General features: G+C 63.9%; 1 protein-coding gene across 1 annotated transcript in view; it reads right to left on the reverse strand.

The window, feature by feature from the left end:
- Positions 1 to 2: 2 nt before the first annotated feature.
- The window catches only part of PLEKHH3 (pleckstrin homology, MyTH4 and FERM domain containing H3), a gene marked incomplete at its 3' end in the record, with an annotated part of 3388 nt that continues 1992 nt past the window's right edge, over positions 3 to 1398 (reverse strand). Inside the window, exons 5-9 of the mRNA XM_029964457.1 lie at positions 1088 to 1385; positions 781 to 988; positions 405 to 541; positions 173 to 293; positions 3 to 98 (exon numbers count right to left, since the gene is read on the reverse strand). Of these exons, the coding sequence (XP_029820317.1) occupies positions 3 to 98; positions 173 to 293; positions 405 to 541; positions 781 to 988; positions 1088 to 1385 (860 nt within the window). The remainder of the gene's footprint in view (positions 99 to 172; positions 294 to 404; positions 542 to 780; positions 989 to 1087; positions 1386 to 1398) is intronic.

Here is a 1398-nt window from a genome sequence, read left to right on the forward strand (position 1 = left end):
GAGAAGTCGCTGTTGAGGCTCTGCAGGCGCAGGGCTGCCAGCGTCTGCAGCGTCTCCTCCGACGTGGGCACGTAGCCCCGCAGCACCATCTCGTGTGCCTGCAAGAGCACGGGGTGAGCCGGCATGGCACGGCCACCGTGGCATAGTCACCCCATTCCAGTGTGGCACTCACCTGCTCGAAGAGAAGGGCGAACTCCAGGCTGTCCCGTGGGACATTGTCCGTGTCCAGGAAGCCGTAGTGTTTGAAGCAGAGCCGGCATGGTGGGTCCTGCTCACGCTGCTCCCCGGCCAGGCTGCAGCAGACATGACCAGCTCCATTAGCTTGTGAAGACACCCCACACAGTCCCCTCCTGCCTGTGGCTCCCTGATCCCTTTCCCCATAGGCAGCAGAGTGGGACATTTACTTTTCAAACCTCGTGAGGACATCAGCCAGCAATGTGGCACTGCCCACCGGCTGCTCCCGCCGCCGGGACTGCTCGTAGAGCGCGAAGAGGTTGGGGCTCTGGGACAGCCCCAGGCGCGACACCAGCTCCTGGGCCACCTGGGCGAGACAAAGGCAACCGACGGTGACCACGTGTCCCTGGCCACGGCGCTCAGGGCTGCAAAAGGACACAAACAGGTCATGGTGGGCAAAGGCAGGCAGCCCCTGGTCCCTCTCCATCATGGCTCAGGTGGGAGAGACCTGCAGGAGCTGCTCACTTCCCATGACACACTGCCCCATCCAGCCCTGAATGCCAAAACATCCCCAGCCCACTGCCTGGCATGGCTGTGACCCCTCACCTCCTCGGCTGTGGTGTGGGAGCTGATGGCCACGCTGCAGGCAGGCGCCCCGGGGCAGTGAACGGTGCAGATCATGTCCTGCCGCTGCATCAGCATCAGGATCTCCTCCAGGGAAGGCACACACTCCCGCCCCTTTGTCTTTCCCAGTGCCTCCCGGATGAAGCAGGCATACTTGGCCATCTCCGAAGCAGGGAAACGGCTCTCAGTCCTGCAAGAAACACCAGGAGGGTCAGGATGGCACTGACCCAAGGGGGTCTGGCAACCTGACAAGCTCTCTGCCTGCAGCTGAGGCACCCCTGGCACTCACTTGTCCAGGTGGAAGTGCAGGAAGCGCAGGACAGGCGGGGAGGGCAGGAAGGTGCAGCTCATGCAGGTGAGGAGTTGCCAGTAGTGCAGGTCGCCCTGCCCGCCCGGCGCCGGCGGCTCCGTGGTCTGCTTCACCAGCTGGCAGTAGATCTCATCCACCAGTGGTGGCAGGTCCAGGCAGGTCTGCAGGACGCCCTGCATCAGCGGCACCGGGTCTCGCTCCGACTCCAGCTGCTGCAGCGAGTTGAAGAGCTTCACAGCCTCATCACGCAGTGTGGTGTAGCTGCGGGGGCCGGGGGCTGCGGGACAGGA

The sequence above is a fragment of the Manacus vitellinus genome, unplaced genomic scaffold (assembly GCF_001715985.3).
Source record: "Manacus vitellinus isolate BGI_N305 unplaced genomic scaffold, ASM171598v3 scaffold_72_pilon, whole genome shotgun sequence".
In the NCBI taxonomy this organism is placed as follows: domain Eukaryota; kingdom Metazoa; phylum Chordata; class Aves; order Passeriformes; family Pipridae; genus Manacus; species Manacus vitellinus.